The sequence below is a fragment of the Numenius arquata genome, chromosome 4, assembly GCF_964106895.1.
Source record: "Numenius arquata chromosome 4, bNumArq3.hap1.1, whole genome shotgun sequence".
Taxonomy (NCBI): domain Eukaryota; kingdom Metazoa; phylum Chordata; class Aves; order Charadriiformes; family Scolopacidae; genus Numenius; species Numenius arquata.
This window is the reverse complement of record NC_133579.1, coordinates 62,388,569-62,409,379: the sequence shown is the minus strand read 5'-3', so window position 1 is coordinate 62,409,379 and position 20,811 is coordinate 62,388,569. Positions and strand designations below refer to the sequence as shown.

General features: G+C 55.2%; 1 protein-coding gene across 3 annotated transcripts; it reads left to right on the top strand.

Annotated features, from left to right (window-relative positions):
* Positions 1 to 1,474: 1,474 nt before the first annotated feature.
* On the top strand, positions 1,475 to 20,580 carry TFAP2A (transcription factor AP-2 alpha). Of its 3 annotated transcripts, XM_074146247.1 has the most exons (8): positions 4,744 to 4,788; positions 8,184 to 8,210; positions 9,537 to 9,971; positions 12,983 to 13,034; positions 14,929 to 15,160; positions 16,121 to 16,239; positions 18,583 to 18,724; positions 20,292 to 20,580. In XM_074146247.1, the coding sequence occupies exons 1-8, from the start codon at positions 4,744 to 4,746 to the stop codon at positions 20,578 to 20,580; spliced, it is 1,341 nt and encodes a 446-aa protein (XP_074002348.1). The 3 variants fall into 3 exon arrangements, with proteins under 3 accessions (XP_074002350.1, XP_074002349.1, XP_074002348.1); XM_074146249.1 differs by lacking the exons at positions 4,744 to 4,788; positions 8,184 to 8,210 and adding an exon at positions 1,475 to 1,507; XM_074146248.1 differs by lacking the exon at positions 8,184 to 8,210 and having other exon boundaries at positions 4,738 to 4,788.
* The last annotated feature ends 231 nt before the right edge of the window (positions 20,581 to 20,811 follow it).

Here is a 20,811-nt window from a genome sequence, read left to right as displayed (position 1 = left end):
ATTGCTGTAATTTGACGCTAACTGTACACCGCGGGCAGGCGCTGGGAGCGGCGGTGTGAAGCGCGCCTCGCACGGCCCATTGACCGCGTCCCGCCCCGCCGCCACGCAGAAGCCGCCGGTCCCCGCCGACCGTGGCTCGCTGGGGCGCGGGCGGGGGGGGTGATGGTGGTGGGAAGCGGAGCCCCGCGGCACTGCAGGAGCTGGAGCTTCAAGTGCCCGCGGCCCCGGCGCTCCCCCGGGTCCGAATGGCTGCGGGTGCCCGGTCTCGCCTCCCCCTTTTCACCTGCCTGGAGACAGGGCCTGATCCTCCTTCTGCAAGGTCCTTGTCCCCAAGCTCTTAGGGTGAGGGCAAGAGGGTGCGTTCCTCTTCCCTCCACTGAAGGCTGAGACCAGCCCAGGACCCCAAGACCCGACCCGGCACAGCCTCACAGGTGGGGGGCAATGCGCCCCGGCTTTTAGGAGGCCTCGAAGTGACCCCCACACCTGGGATACGATGCCACCTTCCTCTGTCTCTGAAATGCGAAGGGCTTGCTGTGCAACTTGCACAGTGGAAATTAAGTGCATCCCTCTCCAAAATCCTGTAGCTGGAGTACTGTTTCCCCCCCCTCCCCCCTGCCCAGCCCCTGGAGCTGTGCCCCCTCTCTTTCAGGGTGTGAAATCAGAGCTGTGCCGCACCCTGGCCACTTCCCGGGGCACTTCGGCACTTGAAACCCCGAGGGGGGAAAAAAAAACACGGGCGGGAACAAGGGGTGCAGTCACGGAGAGGTCCCAGGGCCACAGAATGTCGCAGGCCGGCTTCTCCTGGCGGGGGTGTGTGTGTGTGTGTGTGTGTGGCAGCAGCCTCCCGCCCGGCCGCTGCCGCCCAGCCCCGTGTATCATGGGCTGGGAGCACCGTCTGCACTTGGGGGGGGTGTTTGTCTCCCCCGGACTCCCCCGGCCGCTTGGAGCGCCTCCGTTACCCGCTTGGGCTGGTTCAGACACACCTTCCCCCCCCCGGTGCTTTGTCTTTTTGGGTTGCTGTTGTTATTATTATTATTATTACTACTACTATTATTGCTACAAGCACGCCCTCACTGACAACTTGCCACCAAGGAAACCTACCGGCCCCCTCGGGGGAGGTGAGGGGGGAGCTCACCCGTCCCCAGCAGGGCGGGTAGAGCTGCCCCCCACTCGGGTTTGGGGCTGGGGGAGCAGCGAAGGGGGCAGCTGCCCGGCGGCTGCGGCATGCCCGGGGGGGAGGTGGCGGGGTCCTCGGCGGGCCGGTCGCCGTGGGAGCGGGGTGGTGGGGGACAGCGCGCAGGCAGCGCGGAAGCAGCGCGCAGGCGCAGGCAGGGAGCACCCAGCTCTTTATGGCCAGGTGAGAGAGTCCCGGCGCAGGTAAGGGGAGGATTTACCCACAGGCATCCCGGGCGGCTGGCTCGCCCGCCCAGTCCATGACCGGCAGGCACCTGGGGATCCGGAGCCCGCAGCCAGGATGTCTATCCTTGCTAAAATGGGGGACTGGCAGGTAAGGCGACCCCCCCTGCCCTGTGCGGGGAGGGGAGCGGAGCGGGGGGTATTGTTATTTTGGGATGGGAGGTAAGGCTGGAGCGGGAAAGGTGACGGGCCGGGAGGGAGCGGGGGCAAAAGCGGTGGCGATTTTGCTGGCTCCCCGCGCTGGCAGCTGCCCCCGGCCGCAACAGGTAGAGAGCGGCGGGCCAGGGCCGGGAGGGGCGAGAGCTGCCCCGCTGCCGCCGCCGGGGGTGTCCCAGCCCGGGGGCTGAGCTGCCCGCCAGCGTGGGGCGGCGAAGGGCGGCGTGTGCCCTCCCGCCGTCCCTCTGCTCGGGGCTGGCGGCGGCCGTCCCGCCGGGGGAGCCCTGGGGGCTGCCCACGACGCGCGCCGGGACCCCACGCGGGGGCAGTGCCCGCGGGGCCCGCCGAGCTTCGGGAACGGGCCGCGGGGAGGCTGAAATCTCGCTGTGAGCTGGCACCCGAGCCCGTCCCGTGGAAAAATAACGCTGCCGGGTCCCACGCAGCGGCAGACGCGCCCGGAGCGCCCGTGAAAGGCGCTCCGGTGGAGATAAACTGGAGGGAAAAGCAGTACCCACTAGCGAAAGCGGCCAGGCGGGGGAAACGCCTCGCCCAGCCCCGCGGACCCGGGGTATCTGCCCGCACCACGGGCGAGCCGACACGTGTGGGGTTACGGCGGGTCCCGAGGCGAGAGACACTTGGAAATCCCTGCAGCAGGCCGGATCCCGGTGTTTCCCGGTTGATAAAAGGGAAGAAGAACCGTCCGTCCAGTTCAAACCCCCGGGCTTTTAGTACCGAAAACGGTCTTTTTTTTTTTTTTTGCTCCCCCCCGCAGGACAGTCCAGTTCAAGATGGGAGCCTGGCTTCTTTTTCTGCTCCCAACTTTTCAAAATCTCGCGACTAAGTCTTTCTCCGGGCTGCCTTATTTAATTTTTTTTTTTTTTTAGGGTAGCAGTAAGTCGGCTGCAAAAAAAAAAAAAAAAAAAAAAGAAAGAAAATGCAGTAAACAAAAATATCTTTTAAAATTATTTTTATTGTGTTTATAGTCAGAAGTGGCGTCTTTTTATCAGGTCAGTGCGGAGAAGCGATCAAAAGAGGATTTAAGAACTTTATATATATATTTCATTTTTTTCCACTGAAGTCAACTCTTATGTAATCTCACTTACGGACTATCTGCCTTGAAATCTATTCCCGACTTTTCCTTACACCCCCGGCCTTCCTTGCTCCCGCTCCCTGGAGCTGCCGTCCCTCCTCCCCGTCCCCGCCGGGGCCAGGCCGGGCCGGAGGGGCCGGGTCGGGCGGACCCGCTGCGGGGCGGGCAGCAGCCGCCTCCCGCTGCCCTCGGTGGGGGGGGTCTCTTGAGGGAAAGCCTCCCCCTCCTCTTCTACCCCCGCACGCCGGCCGAGCTGGGCCCTTTGCCCCGGGGCCTCGCCTTTGGCCCACGGGAGTCCCGTGCGGCCGCGGCCGGGAGGCTTCCCGGCCGGCCCGGCTCCGCCAGGACGGCGCTGAGGGGCGACGGGCCCCTTCGTTACCCGCCTCCCCTCCTCTTTTTCTCATCTCATTCCCCCCCCCCCGCCCCCGGGGGCATTAACTAGGCTTAATCTGCCAGCTCCATTTGAACCTCAATGGGAGTAAAAACAACAATTTACTCTCCTGCCACTTGCAGACAAAAGCGCTGGTGAAAAAGAGCATCGGGGGGGCGGAGGAGGGGTGAAGAGGAAAGGAGGGTGGTGGGGGGGAATAATCCATTTTGGGGATGTAAATATATGTATGTGTGTGGAGGAGCAGGCCCGAGAGCCTGGAGGCTTTGTAGCCCTTCCCGGCGTGGGGACGCGTGTGCCGGGCCCCTCGGGGGGCCCACGGCGGCTTCCCCCCGCGGAGTGGAGGGGGCCGTTTGGTCCTGGAGGCAGTATATTTTTCCCCGGCGGCGGGGGGTGGCCCCGGGAGGGTCTCCCAGGCCGACAGGGCAGGTTTTGCTGTTGGCAGAGGGAAGTTTCGGGAGGGAAGTTTCGGGGAGCGGTAGGACAGTCAGGTGCTCGCCCCCCACCCCGCGCCGGGATGCCCAGCCCCGGGGGACGCGTGGGGAGCCGCGCCAGGCCCGACACGCCGGCCCCGAGGAGAGGAGGATGCCTCGCCGTTAGGAGCGGCGCGGGATCAGCGAGAGGAAAAAAGAAGAAAACGGGAGAAAACGAAGTCTTTCACGGATGGATCAAGGCTGGGCACCCGGGGAAATGAAAGGAAAGGGTGGAAAAGCAACCCCCGAGGAGGGGGGGGGCCCGAGCGCTCGTTTAGCGGCGCATTGTTAAGCAAACGAAGCGCTCCACCTAAGAAAGTACCAAAGTTTTATTATGGTCATTGTTTTGTCCCTTCGCTCAAGTGCTTGCAAAAGACTTTTTGGCTCCTGCTGCATTCACATTACCACTCGCCCACTTCTATCCGGGAGGTTATGTTGGGTTTGTTTGGTTTTTTGGGGGTGGTTTTTTTTTTTTTTTTTTTTTTTTTTTTTTTTTGGAAGACCAATAGCCAACAGATCCGAGAGGAACAAAACAGCTTGCAAAAGAAAGAAGCTTTTCAAATATCCACCAAAAAGATCAAATCAAAACCAGAGCGCAACAGAAGCCTCCGCAGACAATAACCTTCGTTAGAGCAAGACCCGAGTCTCGTTTCTGCTCGCTTTGGTATCTTTAAACCCCGTGGAAAGAAAAAAAAACAAAAAACGGGGGGGGGGGAGGAGGGGATGGTATCATGGCTAGCCCCAAACATTCTGCAGATGAAGGGACGGTCGCCTTTTTGATTTCGCTGGCCACTTTCCTCCCCGCTGGCAGGCAGAGGCGCGGGGGGAGCGGCGACAGGCAGGCAGGGCCCCGCTGTCCGTGTGTCCCCCCCCGCCCCGCGCCGGGGCTCGGCGGGTTAGAGAAAGCCGATTTTTTTTTTTTTTTTTTTAATTATTTTTGTGTGTGTGTGTGCTCGTGGGTCCTTTCTACCTGTGTCCATCGCTGCAGGTTGTTGTGCTGGCGAGCAATTGGGCTGTTGTTGATATGCTAATGAGGCGATTAGGCTGTGGGTGAAGAGCTGGGAAAAGGGAAAAGTTTCCACCATTAGAGGGAGATCTCCGAGCGCGGACGGGAGCGCTGCAGAGCCTCCGCCAGCCGCGCTCCCCACGCCGCCCCGGCACCGCCACCGTAGGGAAAGGCAGGGAGAACCCAATCCTCTCTCTCACGCCAATCCATGAAAATGCTTTGGAAACTGACGGATAATATCAAGTATGAGGAATGTGAGGTAAGCGCTTCCCCCGGCCGGGGCAGAGCTCCCCGGCCCCGCAACTGCGAGCATCCCTCCGTCTCTCAATTTCGTTTAGGAAAACTTCTGCTCCTTCGCCAGGCTTCCTTGCGGTCCTGCAGCTGGAGAGGGGCTGGGGTCCTTCCCCAGGAACTTCGGGGCTTGTGGAAACCCGGCTTTGTCGGAAGTGTATGAGGAAAGGCAAACAGGATCCAGCAGCAGCTTGGTCTATAGGTAGATCCTCCTTAGATAAGGCTTTGTAGGATGCTACACTCATCCATATGGATGGATGGCTGAATGAATGGACGGATGAATGAATGAATGAAAGGGCAAAGAGACAAAGGGAAGGGAACTATTCTTACACGCCAGGTACCCGAGGCATCCCAATAAATTGGCTCAGGACCGACGCTTAAATTCAGCCTTTTCGATGTAGCTGCGAGTTGATTATACCGAGCCGCACAAATTTGCAGGGGTCAGCTGCTCAGCCGAAATCACGGCTTTGGGAGTGGTGTTCCCCCAGCCTCCTAATTTTCAGGGCCACGCTTTCACGGCTTTCAGCAATAATATTTTAACAGCCTGGGAAAAAAAAAAAATTACAAGCCACCTAATTTGGTTTTGGAGCCGTTCAGCGCAGATTGTGTGCGCGCATCTCTGTGTCTGCGTGTGCATCCCTACTTTTAGAAAGAGGCGATTGTCTTTTTAATCTGACAAAAAAGGAGAAGCAGAGGAAAAAGAAGAGCGGTGCCCAGGACCCATGCTTAGTCCCAAACCAACGAATACTATTGTCACCCGTTTCGCAAAAGTTGCCTGCGCTGTGCGTTTAAACCGCGCAATAAAGGACTCCACTTTGCAAATGAATGCAGTGATTTGGTGGTGACCCACGCGGGAAGGTCCCCCCAGCCTCGGCGGAGCCTTGCCGACATGCATGTGTGGGGCGAAGGGGGGGGGGGGGGGGGCCGCGCTCCCATCCGACCCTGCCGCTGCTTTGGGCGATGCTGTAGCTTAGAAATGGGACCGAGGACTCGCCGGACTCGCCGCCGACTAAACGATTTGGTGGTTTAGTCCTGGATCGAGGAGTTTGGGGTAAAGCTGTCTCCCGGGGCGGGAGCTGAGCTCTAAGAGCTACTCGCTGGAGGATGTTTGATTTCTAAGAATGAGGTGTCAGGGGTGCTTTTTGTAAATTTTTTTTTTTTTTTTAAGACGGAAGAAAATAGCATATATTCCTCAGCTGGATTTCGGGAAGCTGGATTTCGGGAGGAAAGCGTGTCTCTCCCCCTCCTTCCTCCCCAGGATCGGTGTTCAAGCGCGCACACGTGCTGAGCGTGTGGATTTCATCGCAAACGGCTTTTGTTGCCTTGCGCTAATGGGACTTTGCACCGAGGTGCTACCAAACACGGCCAGGGAGCAGCGGCCGCTCCGGCGGAGCCCGCCGGCTTCCGTGCGGGCGTGTGCGTGCGTGCGGCTGGCTCCCCCCGTTTTTCCTCGGGAGCGAGATGATGGAAAAGAGGGTGGCTGTACCCTGACGGGGATACCTGCCTCTAAAAGAGTGGGGGGAGAGAAAAAGAAAGAAAGAAAAGCGGAATAAAAGCCCGGCAAGCTGCTCTCCGCGCCCGGGGCGGCGGAGGGCCGGGAGCGGGCGGGCGTAGCGTGGAGCCGGGCGCCGGCGGCGCGGAGGCTGCGGCGGGGCAGCGGCGGAGGAGCGGTGCCTGCTTGAGGGAGTTGTTTGGGAGTTGCACAGCCAGTCCGACGGGTTGCGCCGGAGCCCCGGCTTGTCTGGGCCGGGAGAAGCGCTCGCCTTGCCTCTTTTTTTTTTTTTTTTTTTTTTTTTTTCCCCCGACTCCCTCTCCCCACCGCGTCCCTCCCGCCCTCCTTCCCTCCCCGTCTCGCCGCCTCCTGCCTTTTCCCCCCTGCCTTTTCCCGGATCCTCCGAGAGGGGGGCCGCGGGGAGCCCGGCGGATGCTCCTTGGGCTCCCCAGCCCCCCCGCCCCGGGCGCCCGCCGGCCTCGGCGCTGGGTTCGAACCGGAGGAGGAGGAAGAGGAGGAGGAGGAGGGCTGACACCCAGAAGGGGAGACACCCAAAAAAAAAAAAAAAAAAAAAAAACTTTCCCAGCCGGTTTCCGGGACGCGGGGCACGGAGGCGAGGAGCCGGCTCGGCGGCGCGGGGCGGCCGCCGCGGGGGCAGCGGCCAGGGGAGCCCCTTGGCGGGGCGCCGTCGAGGCATGGACGGGGCGGCGGCGGCGGCGGGCGGCCCCGCGGAGCCCACCCCGCGGAAAGGCGGCGGGGCGGCCGAGGGCAGCAAGAGCCAAGCGGGCAGCCAGCAGCCGCTCTTCTCCCTGGGCTTTGAGGCCGGCTACGCGCAGCAGCCGCAGCCCGAGGTGCGCCCGCGAAGGACCGCGGGGCTGGGGGCAGGGGGAGGCGGCGGCAAGGGGGGTGGGTGGGGGGGAGGGAGGGAGGGAGGAGAAGCAAAGGGAAGGGGAGGAAGGGGGGATCCCGCGCCCCCTCCCCTCTCTCCTTCTGCCCGTCTCTCCCACCACCACCACCCCCCCGCCCGCACCCCCCTCCTGGCTCCCACCCTCTCCCTCTCTCCGGATCTCTTTCTCTTTCACTTTTGCATGCCCTGCAACCTTTTAAAATGTTGCCCCTTTCCTGTGATTCGTCAGACGCAGCAGCATGTCCCCCCTCTCTCTCTCCCGCTCCCTCTCTCTCCCTTTTTGTCTCTCTCTCCCTCTCCCTCTCCCCCATCTCTGATTAGATACACTGATTCTTCATTCAATGGACGTCATTTAGAACAGGCTCTGCCTTGAGTTGCCTTCTCGCTTCACGCTCGATTTCCAGCCATTCTTCCCTTATTAAGTATTCGTGTAATATTAATAGTCATGAATATCTGCTATTAGGAGTCTCCAGGAAGGCAGCAGATCTGTTATTAGGAGCTCAAGTGAAGCAGCAGCTAAGTCAAAGGAGAAAAAGAAAGAGACAGAGGAAAAAAAAAAAAAAGGATTGACACACACACGCTAAAAACAAAACAAAACAAAAAAGGCAAAAAAAAAGCGCAAAACAAAAAAAAAAAAAAAGAAAAACAAAAAAAGCAACCAACTTTGACTCCTCACATCACGCCAGGATAGAGAGCTCGCCTTGGCAACACCCGATGAAGGGCAGCAGAGATCGGTGCAAGTTCTGATGGATTATCGTGGCGCGCCCGCGGTGCAGGAGCAGCCCCGGCGCCCTGGTCCCGCCGCCCGCGCCTAGCGCCGGGTCCGGCCGCGCTCCCTCCGCGCCCGCGCACCGCCCGCACCCGCGGGGCTCCGCCGGGGGCTGCGGCTCCGCCGGTCCCTTTCCTCTGCCTTTTTTTTTTTTTTTTTTTTCTACCTTGACTTGTAACCCCCGACTCTTCGCAGATGTTAGTACACAGTTTTTCGGCTATGGTGAGTTGCTTCACGTTTCTCTCGGAGGGGGTTTGGTGTGCGCTGGGTGTTGCTATTGTTGTCGGCGGTGGCGGTCGGGGTTTCGCATCCAGCTTTCCGGAGAGGGCTTTTTTTCCTTTCTTTCATTTTTATAAATTCGGTGGTTTGCATTTTTTCCCCCCTCTCCTTCTTTCTTTCTGTTTTTTTCACACCCCCCTCCTTTTTTAAATTTTTTTTTTTTTTTTTGGTTTGCTTCGAGCGAACGGCAAAAGGCTTTGCTTGGACCCGACCGCTTCGGTTTCTTCACCTTGCCACCTGCAAACGGGATATTTTCAGCTTTCTCGTTTCCCTTTTTTCGGGATCATGGCTCTTTCCCTTGAATCCTCCTCTTCCTCCTCCTCCTCCGAGGAGGCCATGCCTTTTTTCCACGGACATACCTGTGGGCTCCTCTGCCCGGCTGCGGCAGCCGGCACAGCCCTGCCGAAACGCCGGGGCGCATTTCGGTTGCCGCTGGCCCCGTCGGTGCGGCGGGGCTCGGGGCGATGCTCCCCCCTCCCGCCCGGCGCATTCCTCCGCTTGCCCTGCCGGCCCCCCCCCCCCCCCGCCCCGCTCCCAAATCGCCCGCTGGCGAGCTCGGCCGGGCACCGGGGAGGCTCTCCCCGTAGGTGGGGAACCGCGGCAGCGCCTTCCCCCCGAAACCTTCGTAAAACTCACGGGGGGAACGACCGGTTTGTTTAGAGCCTCTTTCGGCGTCTTCTGGTAACAAAATGGCAGTGGGCTCGGATTTTCCAGGGTTTTCTCGGGATGCGTTATCGGTAATCCCAGCGACGGTATTTGTCTCGGCTCTGTCCAGGGCCAGGGGGAGGATTTTTGGGTCGTGGTGCAATTATTATTTTAATAATGCCCGCTTATGAATTAATCTTTTCATTTGCGGGAAATACCTGCTCCTGAAATGCCGGGGCGCGATCTGTTGGGAATCCACGCTGTATCGCCGCAATGTTTTATTAATTATTATAAACAATCGTGTTATAATTATTGCTATTATTGCTGTTATCGTTCTTGCCGTTATTATTATTATTTACAAAGCGAGGCTGCCTCTTAATTGTGTGCGAAGGGAAATCAGAGGCAGAGAAACCCCCAGATCTGCTTTTCTCCGCCTCGGAGCGGACGAATTGCCCATCGTTGCCCGATAGGTGAAATTCTCAGGACGATTTTGAGGAGAAACAGTTTGATTTTTATCTTTGTTTTTCTTTTCTCCCCCGTCCTTCCCCCTCCCCCTCTTCTTCCCCCTCTCCCCTCCCCCCGTCGCTCCCCCTGCTCTTCCTCCCCCCCCCCCCCCCACCTCAGGAGCGCCACGACAGTACCAGCAACGGGACAGCCCGGCTACCCCAGTTGGGGACCGTGGGTCAGTCTCCCTACACCAGCGCCCCGCCGCTCTCCCACACCCCCAACGCCGACTTCCAGCCCCCCTATTTCCCTCCCCCTTACCAGCCCATCTACCCCCAATCTCAGGACCCCTACTCCCACGTCAACGACCCCTACAGCCTCAATCCCCTCCATGCCCAGCCGCAGCCCCAGCACCCAGGATGGCCGGGACAGAGGCAGAGCCAGGAGACGGGGCTGCTCCACACGCACCGGGGTTTGCCCCACCAGCTCTCGGGGCTGGACCCACGCAGGGACTACCGGCGGCACGACGACCTGCTGCACGCCCCCCACGGGCTAGGCTCGGGGCTGGCCGACTTGCCCCTCCACTCCATCCCACACGCCATCGAGGACGTGCCGGTAAGCAATGGGGCTCCCCCTGGGGCCCGCTCGCCCTTCTCCCCCCTCCCCGTCCCCATCCCTGCGGGAGCCGAACTTCGGGAGGAGGAAGGGGGACACACACTTCCTCCCATTCGAAAAAAAAAAAAAAAAGGGGGGGGGGAGGGAAGAAAAGACACCCCTCCTCTCCAGGGAAAGGCGAAGCCCCCACCTAGAACAATAGGTTCTCGAAGCTCGTCCCTGCGCGACGCCTCCCCGCTAACGCTCCCGCTAAAATATAAATAAATCAAATTACTGTCATCGTTAACAATATCTTTCCTTCTCAATGACAATAAGCTGTTACGATTGGAAGAATATATAATATCACCACAGGGCCGTGCATTTGGGGATTTCTCGCTGCCTTGGGAAAAACACGAGTCTGAAATGCGAGATCTCATTAAATGTCCTCCCAGGCAAACGTAAAGGGGGAAGGAACAAAAAAATAAAAGAAAAAGTGGGTGAAAGTGGCCTAAGAAGGAAAAATTGGTTTTCCCGTGATCACAGAATTAGCATATGGGATAACGAAACCCGAAGTTGTAAGAGGATAGGGGCAGATCCTCTTTTCTAAAGGAATTAATTGACAAATCAGAGAAGAGGTATATTAAAACGCTGCCTTCTTCTTTTAGCAGCGGTGCAAAGGGATGACCTCATAAATCATTAGCTATAGGTTATCAAATTCGAGCCAGACCTGCTACACCCCATATTAAATTAAATGTTGGGAGCCTATTGGAGGATGCGTTATTTGGGGGACCTAATTCTGTTATCGATAAATACAGATTAAAAAAAAATGATTTCTAATTAAGCATGACATTAGCGCATGGGCTATTTACAAAGCAAGCCAGGGCTATTGTTCGGTTAGGAAACTGGCCTTATGCGATGCAATAGGCTGTGATCAAAGTTCATCTTTCTGGGTTTCTCCCCAAAAATGGAATTAGAACATGCCAATAAATTTATTAAAGCCCACAGAGCTTGTGCTGAGGGACTGAAGCTGCTCGACTTGCAGGAGGAAAGAGGAGGAGGGAACTGTGGTATCTGGATGTGATTTTTGCTGAAATGCCATCCCAAATTACAGGATCAAATATTACAACAATATATTCGCTGACAGTTTAATGAGTACAGTTTCGTGTTGCAAGGATAATGTTCAGATGAACTTACCTATTTTTGGGGGTCATTTTGAAATCTTTTGTAAATTATACTCGGGGAAAATAGTGAATTTATTACAGTCCTCATCTGGCTAAATTAGCCACAGAAAATTGCTGGTTATGTTTAGCAGTTTTGCAATAAACGCATACGTTTCCCAAAGTGGAGGATTTAGTAACCAATTTGGATCCGTTAAAAGCAGGTCGATTCTTTAAACTTGAAATAAAATAACATGGAGGCAATAGTAAGAATAAACTTAATTTGTTGACTGCAAGCCCCTGATTGCTGTAGGAAGAACATGACCTAAAATGTTCTTTTGAATTCTCCCTCTCCTCAATGGTGCTCCGTGGCAGTGGGCTCATCCGGGAAGCCTCCTCTGCAGATATTTTAAGTACAAATCATTTGATTTGCCTTTCAGGGATCTATGAATTAATAGCATTGCTGTACTTCGTGAAAACCAAATGCCATCTGGTTTAAATCCTTAAACCAGCCCAGCCAATTTTTTTTTTTCTCTCTGTAAAACTGAATCAGCAGGCTGCATGAAGAAAAGCATATAAATAAAAAGATGTATCTTTTTTAGGACTATCTTATCTAGTTTTTTTAAAAAAAATCCTTTACAGAAATATGGGTCAGGAAAGGGTCGGTTTTGAATTTTTCCGTTGCTGCAACAGTTAACCTTTAATAAAAAAGACTGCTAAATATTTAAGAAAATCAAGTAGACGGTGAAAATTATTTAATCATAAATATCTCTGTGGGATTTTAAACTTAACAGTCCTCCCTGTATGGAATATATGTAGAAATAACACAAATAAAAGTATTATGCCACACTACATTTACTTTATGGGTTTAGGGTGCATGCATAAAGGGATCATATTTCCCCATATAGTTAAAACACAAGAACTGCAGCAGTAGTCATTTCTGAACATTTCTCAATTTAATTATACTTAAATCCAGAAGCACTTTAGGCAAGTTACAAATGAGAGCATTGAGTATAATAAAACCTGTAATAAAGCAACTTAGTACCATCCACCCGGAATCATTGAGATCAGGCACAATTAACAGGAGCATAAATCCAAGACAGAATGGAAAATGTTAGAATCAGTATTATTGTTGGACAAAGACTAGAGAAGGAAGTAATAGTTTTTTAAATGGTAATGCCTGGGTTTTGTAACGATTGCGAAATCTTCTATCTCAGCAGCACTGGTGTTAATTTGTAAACACAGCCAGACATTATATTGCCTGTCAGTTTTTGGAATTAGAAAACATGATTTCATTTGACTTTCTAATCACGTCGTGACTCCGCCGCGCGAACCCCAGCTGTAGCCGCGACCGCGGAACCTGCGAGGGGACAATAGTGGGGGGGGAGCCCGGGGGTGCGTGGGACCGCGTGGGGTCCCCCCGACACTGCACCGGTCCCCGCTCCTTTGTGCTTTCCCTCCCGCGGGCGTGGGAGCGGGGAAGGGCCGGGCCGGGCCGGGGTCGCTTCCCGGGGAGGAGGGAAGGCGAGGGGGGTTCAGAGGGAGCCCGCAGAAGCTGGAGGCCACTTGGGTTTTGGGCTCGGCCGGGCAAGACCCGGGGGGTTGGGGGGAGGTTTATTTTATTTTTTTCCATTCCTTGGGGAACGGGGGAAGAGCAGGGAGGGATGCAGCATTCCTCCCGATAAAGGAAATCCTCCCCCCACCCCCCGCACCCCCCCAATCCCGTCTCCCGCCGAAGGATGTGTTGTTTCCCTCCCTGCATCATGCTCAAGGTGGTGGGGGACACAACTTCTCCTGCACCCCATTCCGCCCCAGCCCCCCCTGCCTTTTGTTGTGGTTGTGCATTTACATCCCTGCCTGTTCCTTTTGTTGCAGCACGTAGAAGACCCCGGTATTAACATCCCAGATCAAACTGTAATTAAGAAAGGTAAGCCGTTTCCTTGCGCATACCAAACATGTCGTCACAAGCTGGGGACTACTTGCAGGGAGGACTTACCCGGCCTTCCCCCAGCCCCCCCTCTCCCCTCCATCCCCCCTCCCCGCCCCGGTCCCCCGGCCCCGGGCTCCTTCCTCTGGCACGTACTGTTGGCCAAAAGGTTGGAGGCAGGGAAAGAAAACGGGCGATGCGGCTCGAAATCCGCCCTCTTAAATGGCCGCGTTTGCCGGGTATTTTAATTATTGTTGTCGTTAACGAGGAAAAATGTTAGCAGATGATCTAGAAAATCCGAGCCGGTATTTGAGTGCATTAGCGAGCAATTCGGTTTCACGATCTGCCCCGTGGATCCGGCTGAGCGGCGGGGTTTAATCGTTGTCGGTAAACTGGGATGTGAAAGAGCAAACGTTGTCCCTCCTTCTTCGGGGTTTTCTTATTTAAATCGCGGCGGTGATGAGACGGGTTGTTGGAGAACAAGGGGGCGAGTTTCTGCCAACTGATGTCTGTCCGTCGGGGCGGTTTTGGGTTTCGTTGGCTTTGTGCGCTTGTTTCACTGGGAACAGAACTGCTGGTCCCCAAATCATGCAAAATATTTATGGGGCGTTTTCAGTGGGTTTTCTTTCCCCGTCTTTCTTCGGGCGGCTGAAGGATCGGGAAAGCTGGCACCAGGGCAGTTTGCAAAGGAAGTTGTCAGTGTAAAGCGGTCGGTTTGCGTTTGGATCCTGTGTAGGGAGCTGCTGCTGGAGTTAAAACTGGGGGGGGGGGGCTGAAGGCATAGCGGGCTGCTGCGTGCGCTGAGGGGTGCCACGGCTCTCCAGCCGCCGGGAATTTGGGTACCCCGGCCGCCACCGAAGCCAGGTGCTGAACAGAGCCGCTCTCTTCTCTAACCCTAATGGCTGCACAGCCAGCCAGCTCAAAGTTTCATTTCCCCCCCCCCCCGTCTGCGAAGCCTTTGTCACGTCAAATTAGATGTGCAAGGGATAAATCTTAAGAGATGCTCTTTCCAAGTCGACATGATAATTGGCTCTTTTATTAGTAATCTCAAGAGTTCGTTTAACTCCTGTTGTATCTATTAGCCTTCCCAGAGCTATTAATGTCACAAGCCATCTATCCAAAACGCAGAGAGCCCCCCGCTCGGTCGGGCCGTGGGGTAGGGTGGAGGAGACGGGGAAGGCGACCGCATGCCGGGGCGGCGGGGCCCGGCCCGGGAACCAGAGGCCGGCGGGCACCGCAAGCCGAACGGTGACCCGGCCCGGCTCCTCCCCGCCAGCCACCGCCGGGAGGGACCGGGCTTTATTTTGGGGGAGCGGGGGGTAACGGGATGCCCGGGCGCTGGCTCCCGCCGCCGGGGGCACACGTGTGGCGGCTGCTCGCCGCGTTACGGCTTTTTCCCACGCCAAAAGTTGTGCGCTGGCGGGGTGGGACGGGACGGACGGGGGGACGGGCACCGAGCGGCCACCTCAGCGCTGGTTGTGTCGCTCCCCGGGGCGCTGCCTGCCCTCCGCCGTGCCCGCTGCGGGCCGGCCTTGCCCGTGACGTCTTCACACGGCCGGTGATGACGTCCTTTTTAACAAACCGCCATCAAGCTTCCCCCGACGGCGTGTGTGCGCTCTGGGCTGGGGGGCGCGGACTGTGTGTAAATCTCTTTGCTGCGGGTGGAGGGTTGCCCCGCTCTCTCCCTACTCCCCCCGGCGAGCGGGGGGTGTCCTCGCTGGCCGCCCTGCCCTCGCCCGACCCCGGTCCCCCTCTGCAGGCGGTGCGGGGCCGGGGCTGGCCGCAGCGAGCGGCTCGGATGCCCGGCGAGGGTGATGGCGGACCCCCACCATCCTTCCCCGTCTCCCCGCCCGCTCCTCCTCACCCTCACCTCCCTGCTCCTCCCTCCCTGCAGGCCCCGTGTCCCTCTCCAAGTCTAACAACAACGCCGTCTCCTCCATCCCCATCAACAAGGACGCGCTCTTCGGCGGGGTGGTGAACCCCAACGAGGTCTTCTGCTCGGTGCCGGGCCGCCTCTCGCTGCTCAGCTCCACCTCCAAGTACAAGGTCACGGTGGCGGAAGTGCAGCGGCGCCTCTCGCCGCCCGAGTGCCTCAACGCCTCCCTGCTGGGCGGAGTGCTGCGGAGGTGAGTGAGAGGGGCGGGGGGGAAGGCGGGGTGATGGCGGCGGCGGATAACGCCCGCCGCCGCCGTGCCGGGCGGGATGGAGGGAGGAGGATGAGGATGAGGAAGGCCTGGAGTTGGGGGGGGGGGGGGAGGCGCTGGGGCGGCCGCCGCTAGGGGGCGGTCCGCGCTGCTAGGCGGCCGCGGGGGGGGGGGAGGGAGGGGAAGGGGGGCGCTGCGCTGTAACCATGGCAACGTGCAGCCTTGTGTGGCCCCCCCCCCCCCGCGGTCCCAGCGCCGCCCGTCGGTGTGTCTGTGTCCTCCCACCCGTGTCAGATCGTCCCGTCATGGCGATGAACCCCCCCGTACTCCACACACTCACTGGGAGTGGGGGGGTTACTGGTGGGTGCCCACCCTGCCACGCCGGGGGTCTCACCCAGGCAATTAGGCAGTGCCCAGGCAGGGAATAGGATCCAGGATTAATTAAACCTGCTCCCACCTCCTCGGCCTGGCTCTGCTGAAAAGCCACAGGCCAGGCAGGGATCAGTGTGGGGCTGATGGGGGCTGCCCGCCTTACAAATCTGTCTCCCCCATAACACCTGGGGGCTGCAGGGAGGAGATCCCCTCCCCAGGTCCCTGGCACCTTGGGACCTCAGGTGGCACCTCAGGGATCCAGTCCAGCCCTGGCCACAACATGGCCTGAACTCTCCCTGCCAGCTTGGGGGCTGATCCAGATCTGAGTGAGAGCCCCTGCTCCCTAGACATGGAGCCACCCAAAGCCCCATCCCTGTCCCTGTGTCTGAGACTCGGTAACACTCGCTCTTCAGCCCCCACAAACATGTGTGTGTGTGTGTGTGTGTGTGTATCCCAAACCCTTTACTCCCCTCCACAGGAAGGTGATGTGTCAAGGCGCTCTGTGGTTGGGAGCATGTGTCCCCCCGCCAGCCCCGTGTCTCAGTGCTTTTTTTTTTTTGTGCGGAGCAGGGCAAAGTCTAAAAACGGAGGGAGATCTCTGAGGGAGAAACTGGACAAAATAGGATTAAACCTGCCGGCCGGGAGGCGTAAAGCTGCTAACGTTACCTTGCTCACGTCGCTGGTGGAGGGTAAGTGACTCAAAAAGCCTTTGGATAATGTGCCTGTTGCTTTTGCCTAATGGGAGAAAACTTGATGTTGAGGGTTTTTTTTGGTGTGGGTTTTTTTTTTTTTTTTCCCCTTGAGTTGGTGTAGCTTGTTGGAAATTGGAAGTGCGTTATTTCTTATGCCTTGAAAAAAAATTCTAATTGTGTGCCTTTGCCTTTTGTTTTAACCCGAAGTGGATTTGGTGAGTCCTGCAGACTCAGCATTGCATTCCACTGTTTTTATTTGCTTTTAAGGCTCTGAACTAAACGTTTTCAGGGCCCCATCTTTCTCCCTCGTTCAAGTGAGTAATCTCTCCCCAGAGTAAGTGGGTCTCAGTGGGAGCAGCACAGGGAGGATCCCTGCCAACAGGAGCTGTGGGCTCAGCCCTGGAAGTGACCCCCGAGTGTTGAGTTGGAAGTTACAGGGAGCAGAGCCTTTAACGCTTCACTGCCGTCCTTCTGCCACAGGTGGACAGCCAAGCAATTTTAAATGTCAGAAACTGCAGCTACTTTAAGTTTGTTCTCCCTCCCAGCCCGTAGCCACATAACAGTAAATCATTTAAGTTTTCTGACATCTGCATTTGAGAAATGCGTGACCATTACTTCCTGAATTAATTTGGGAATCCTTGACCTCAGCCATGAATTAATGGTGTCCTGAAAGCCTCAAAGTTGCACCACCGCCCCCCCCCCCCCCCCTTTTGGTTCTCATTTTCAGAACATATGTTTCCTTGGCTATAGCGTTCTCCTCTACTTTGCTCTGGCCAGAAAAGTTGCAACTTACTTTTAACGCCCTAAGATGTCCTACACTGTCAGAACTGGGAGATGGGAAAGTCAAAGAGTTTGCAGTCACTCACTTTTCGAAGCGGTTGCTGTGTCAGACCAACCGGCACAAAGCAAGCCCAAGGCCAGCAAATAGATCTCCCTCCCATCCCCTCGCTCCTGGGTTCGACAACGTTTTAGACCAGTTCAGTCCGCAAAGCGCTTCTAAGCTCAGCCCGGGCTGCGCAGGTTTAGCTTGAGTTTGGTTGTGTAGGAGGGAATTTGTTGCTTTGTTTTGTTGTCACTTTGCATTCTGTGAGAAATGTTTCATGTTCAAAGGGACGGGGAAAGAAGTGCTGCACAATGCCAGCTGTCATTTTTTTTTTTTTTAAACATCAGGATTAGCGGCCGCAGTATATTTACACTGTGAAAATGTCTGTGTCTTCATGTTTTTGAAAAGGCTCTGCAAGTGCATCCACGGGCTGTAGTAAAAAAGCACAAGGGGAAAACTTGTAAAAAGTCTAGATTTGGTAGATGCTTAACATTATTTGCAATGTTAATGAATATGGAGAAGGTTTTATGGTAATCTATTGTTCTGTTTGGCTTTCACATACAATGGCTTTAAAAGAATGATTTTTTTAAAAAACAAACAAACAAAACCAGAGGCCCAATCTCCAGATGACTTAGCACGGTGGCTAATTTTTTTGGGGGGGGGATGATAGTATAAACATTGCTGGAGCTTTTGAGTCCTGTAGCGATGAGGCAGTTTCTAGAGTACTGTTATTGTTTATGATCCGCTCCATTTTATGGAAACAAGCTCACTGGACTGAGGCTTTGAAGCTCTAATTGGCGCATGCGTTCTTCCGGAGCTAGAGCTAATGGCAGGAAGCCCTGCAGTAAAAACCAACTGGTTCAGGAAATTAAAACCAAAGATTTGAAAATCAACAAAACAGACAGACTCGGTGGAATGACCTTAAAATTCTCATGGTTAATCGTTTGGGGGTGAACATATAATTATATGCGATCAAGTTAAATTTTAAACACTTAGCTGTTTAATGCATTTTATTTAGAAGAGCTCTAGGAGTAATTATGATCAATATTAATCATTGATGCATTGCAAAAGAATATAGAGAGGTGGCTGAGGCAAACAAACATTTCCAGAGTAAATAGCTGTGAATGGAATGTACGTAAGTGGCTGTGTATAGGTATGGATATGTAAATCTAAGCTCACTTTGTAGGTGGATGGAGCCTGCCTGTCTAAAAGTATCTGTTAGTCAGTGTAAACTTTAAAAAATTCTTATGGGAGATTTCACTTGTTACAATTGTCATGAAAATACACGTTTGCATTGCCCTCAACTGAAGCAAAGCAAACTCCTGCAAGATAAGATGTGATTAGCATTTCTTACCCTGCCTTTTTCAAAGCGAGAAAAAAAAAAAGTCCAAGCCTTTTAGAAGAAAAGCCCAAGTAGAATGTAGTGCTTTTTTTCCTAATGGATTTTTGCCTCTGTGCGATGTGTACTGATGAGCTGTGTGTTTCCCTCTCATCCCCACCCGTGCCTCCCTTTTCAGGAGAAGCAGTACATCTAGCTAGAGATTTTGGGTACGTTTGTGAGACAGAATTTCCTGCCAAAGCAGTAGCTGAATTTCTCAACCGACAACATTCCGATCCAAACGAGCAAGTCACAAGAAAAAACATGCTTCTAGCTACAAAGTAAGACATTTACCTTTCTGGCATGTTGCTCAGAAGTGAGGGGAGGGTGATAAACCCGGGTTTGGGGCTTTTATTTGTGAGCGTTTGCCATATCGCCAGTGGCTGCTGGTTTTGCAAATTCTAAGGGGGTGCATTTGCCCTCCTGCTATCGGAGAACTCTATAACCCAGCTTGGTTTCCATCAAGTCAGTTTGTGCAGATTACCTTGAAAGCGAGTCGTGATAATTGTGGGTGGATGTTTAGTTAAAGAAAAAGCAGTAATTCTTCAGAGGAAAACATTTTCTGGGCCTTTTCACTTAGCTTGTCAATTTAGGTAGAAGGGGAAGGCTTCCTATTGACAGTAAAATAAAACTGGCACATTAAACTGATTTCAGTTCATTAAAATCTGCAGCGGTTCTTTCTGCCTAAGCAGCTCTGTTACTTAGTGAATATAGGGATATTAAAAATATATTTTAAATGACAATCTGTACGCAGTTAAAATGCTAGCAGAGTTTATCATTGGTGGGGCTGCCTAGACTTCCAGGTGGTGCGTGAAAAGAAAATGATTGTTTTGATATGTTTGCTGGAAATTAAAAGGGTTGTTTAGTAGACCTTAATTACCAATGGAGGTGTCACCAAAGGGCACAGTGCCAGAGGGCGCAGGGAGAAGATGGGAGCCGCTTTATGGCTGGGAGACATTAATGCGGGTTTTAGAATACAAACTCTTTCAACACGCCTCTGAGCTCTCTTGCTATAAGGTGTGTTATTTCCCCGACCATTTGGGCAGCGGCTGGATGATATAACATACATAACTTCTGCTCCATGCCCTCGTATCCTCTCTTCCCACCTCCCTGGAAGGAAATTTCCAGACCCCAGTTAGCGTCAGCCTTTCCCTTTGTGGGAAGGTCCCTTTGGATTTGGAGATAGAGGTGTACATATATAAATGTTTCAGAATACCCTAATTTAAAGCCTCGATTCCCCTCTCTGCCCTCGCTCCTTCTTCCTGACACACAGGCGTGTTTGAGCCTTGTGAAGGAAGAAGAGGCCAGCGCCTCTCCCCATTTCCAAAAAAAAAGATCTTCCAAGAGCTGGATAAATCCCTGAACCTGCCTTTGCATATCGCGCCCCATCTACTCCCTTCCGACGCTCTGGGGAACTTCAAACTACCTGACCGCTCCAAAACCCAGCTGGGCAGGGATGTGTCTTGGTGGGGGGGTGGCTGCACCATGGGGGTCGGCGGGAAGCGGGTGTCTGTGTGTGCCTGTTATTTGTCCCCGCGTTGGCTGGGGCCGGGAGGCGATGCGTGTGCGCAGTGGTGTGTGCAGGCGAGGTGAAGGGGAGAGGGTTGTGCGTGCCGGGGAAGGGTGAGAATTAGGGGGGAGGATGTGTAGAGGAGAGGGGGAGGCGAGAGAGCCGTGTGTGTGCACTCGTGGGCAGCAGCCCCCTTCACCCAGGGGCTCGTGTAAGCTAGCAGGGAGCACGCACAGGCTTTGCCGCCGCCAGTGATGGTTCATTTCTCTCCCTCTCTCTTCCCTTCCCTCCCTTCCCTCCCTCCCTCCCTCTGTCTCTCTGCTCCATTTGTGCTACAGACAGATCTGTAAAGAGTTCACCGACCTGCTGGCTCAGGACCGATCTCCCCTGGGGAACTCGCGGCCCAACCCCATTTTGGAGCCGGGCATCCAGAGCTGCCTGACCCACTTCAACCTCATCTCGCACGGCTTCGGGAGCCCGGCGGTGTGCGCTGCCGTCACCGCCCTGCAGAACTATCTCACCGAGGCGCTCAAGGCCATGGACAAAATGTACCTCAGCAACAATCCCAACAGCCACACAGACAACAGCACCAAAAGCGGCGACAAAGAGGAGAAACACCGAAAGTGAGGATCCCCTCCCTCCCTCCCCTACACACACGCTCCTCTCCCTTCCCCCTCATACCCCATCGATCCATTCATCTCCCTCCTCCCTCTCCCCTGCACCCAGCACCCCAGGCTACAGCAGCAGAATGAGCGTCCTTCTGCCAATCCTGTTCTCTGACTCCGCAGGACTGCTCTGCCCCTTTCCCCACACCCCTTCCCAGCATCCACGTTTCCATTTGCTCCCTCTTAATTTCCA

Coding starts and splice junctions, on each gene's coding strand:
- TFAP2A (XM_074146247.1), top strand. CDS start 4,744: ATGCTTTGGAAACTGACGGATAATATCAAGTATGAGGAATGTGAG. Junction 9,972..12,982: donor ACGCCATCGAGGACGTGCCG/GTAAGCAATGGG, acceptor CTTTTGTTGCAG/CACGTAGAAGACCCCGGTAT. Junction 13,035..14,928: donor TCAAACTGTAATTAAGAAAG/GTAAGCCGTTTC, acceptor CCCTCCCTGCAG/GCCCCGTGTCCCTCTCCAAG.